The 1805-nt window shown below is 51.0% G+C and overlaps 1 protein-coding gene across 1 annotated transcript in view; it reads right to left on the reverse strand.

Moving 5' to 3' along the window:
- The window catches only part of NPAS2 (neuronal PAS domain protein 2), a 188267-nt gene that overhangs the window by 67184 nt on the left and 119278 nt on the right, over nt 1-1805 (reverse strand). The window contains exon 5 of the mRNA XM_011969592.1: nt 1087-1176. Coding sequence (XP_011824982.1) covers nt 1087-1176 — 90 coding nt within the window. The remainder of the gene's footprint in view (nt 1-1086; nt 1177-1805) is intronic.

Raw genomic sequence — 1805 nt, forward strand, 5'->3', positions numbered from 1 at the left:
CTTTCCCCTTTTTGTCACATAAACTGAGTGCCCATCCATGGATGAGCAGGTGCGGGGGGCGCTGGGGAAGGTTTGGGCTGGGCTCATTGGGAGGAGAGAGGACAGAAGAGAGAGGACGTTTCGTTCTTATCCATCACACTTGCTGCTCCTGGTACAGCTGTCATTCTCACTCAGGCTCTGTAGGAACAGGCAATGATGTGGCAGGAGATGGGAGCCTGGTCAGATGCCCATGAAGGAGCCTCAAAGGTGGCTCCTCCACCAGCCAGGTACAGACCCATGAGTCACTGAGTCAGGGCTTACCAGAGAGCCAGCAAGGCTTATGCAGAGAGGAGGGAAGGAGGGAGGGAGGACAAAGGCAGAGGGAGGGAGGACAAAGGCAGAGGGAGGAGGGAAGAAGAAGGGAAGGAAAGGAGGGAAAGAGTGGGGAGGGACATCTGTCAGGGCCTGTGACCATACCACAACCCCTTCTGCCATCCTGGAGCATCTATCGTGCACTCCTGGAATGCAAAGCCGACCCTCTCCAGGTCCACCCAGACACTCCTCACTCCCCAAGGCCTTCCAAGACATCAGTCTTCCCAGAGCACTTCAACCGCCAGGAACCAGCCGTGCTGCTGAACCCTTACCACCACTAAGTGTTGCTACCCACCTGCAACCTCAGACAGGTCCCAAGTAAGCCCCAAACCATGTTTCAACCCAAGTTATCTGTTGTCCTCTCCCTGGATCAGCTGTCAGGTGACCCTGGATGTCTGTCAGCCTCCATGATGGCTCTGAGCTCCACTAACAGTGCTGTGACTCTCTCATCAGTCCCCATTTCTGACCCAGGAAAAGAATCTGTAGCCACAACTCCCACTCCAGGCCTTGCCTGTTCCAGGATGGCACACGTCTGCATCTGCCCTTTTCCTGGAAGGCTCCTGGGACCTTGACCTCGGCCTGGTCCTGTCCCCAAAACTCAGTAGTCCTTTACTCTCCACCCCCTTCTCACCTGCAGCCCCCTGACACCTGCACCACCTCCCATCTGAGATCTAATGACTCTCAACAGAAACATGATAATGTGAACCGGTAAAGGCCACTGGAGCAGAAACTCACCGGTAAATGCCCAAGGAGAGGCGTGATACTGTCAGAGACATAGATGATGCTGCCGTCTGTTGTCACCGCGATAATGAAGCCATCTAATGCCTGTGGAAAATGCAACATTTGAAAGCTCCTTAGCAATGCTTTTATGGAGCAGCATGTCACCGAAGCAGAGGACACTATTTCAGGACACTGGCTTTGTTTTATAATCCTCAGAATATTTCCATGAATAACCTCATGGCACTTCTTGGCCTTCCACGGAGGACAGCGTCTTACAGAGAATGTGTCTGGCCCCGGAAAAGCATTTGCAAAAGCACTACGGGATCAGTGAAAAATGTGACCTAGTGGCATAATAAAATAACATTTAGCCATGGAAATTCCCTAAGTAGGTTTAATGATAAGCACATTATTAGCCTGACTCAGAAATACCACCATTGCCATTAGAAAACATCAGCCATAGCTGATGGTTCCCATCTCCCTATCCCTGCCATCACTGAGTTCAATGGTAAACATTTGCCCTGATGAAGACATCAGACCTAACAGATGCATGAAAAACAGAAAGTGTGCCTGTTGGCCGAGGTGGGCCTCTGCTCACATTCATTGCCACAAGAGAATTGCCCACTGAAGGAACTGTTTGTAAAGAACATTCACATGATTCTACAGGGCTGGGTGGGTGTGGGGGTTGCGTAACTCAACTGGATCCATAAGCATTTCAGAATGTCTGAAAAATTCAT

The sequence above is a fragment of the Mandrillus leucophaeus genome, unplaced genomic scaffold (genome assembly GCF_000951045.1).
Source record: "Mandrillus leucophaeus isolate KB7577 unplaced genomic scaffold, Mleu.le_1.0 Scaffold9, whole genome shotgun sequence".
NCBI classification, from domain to species: Eukaryota; Metazoa; Chordata; class Mammalia; order Primates; family Cercopithecidae; genus Mandrillus; species Mandrillus leucophaeus.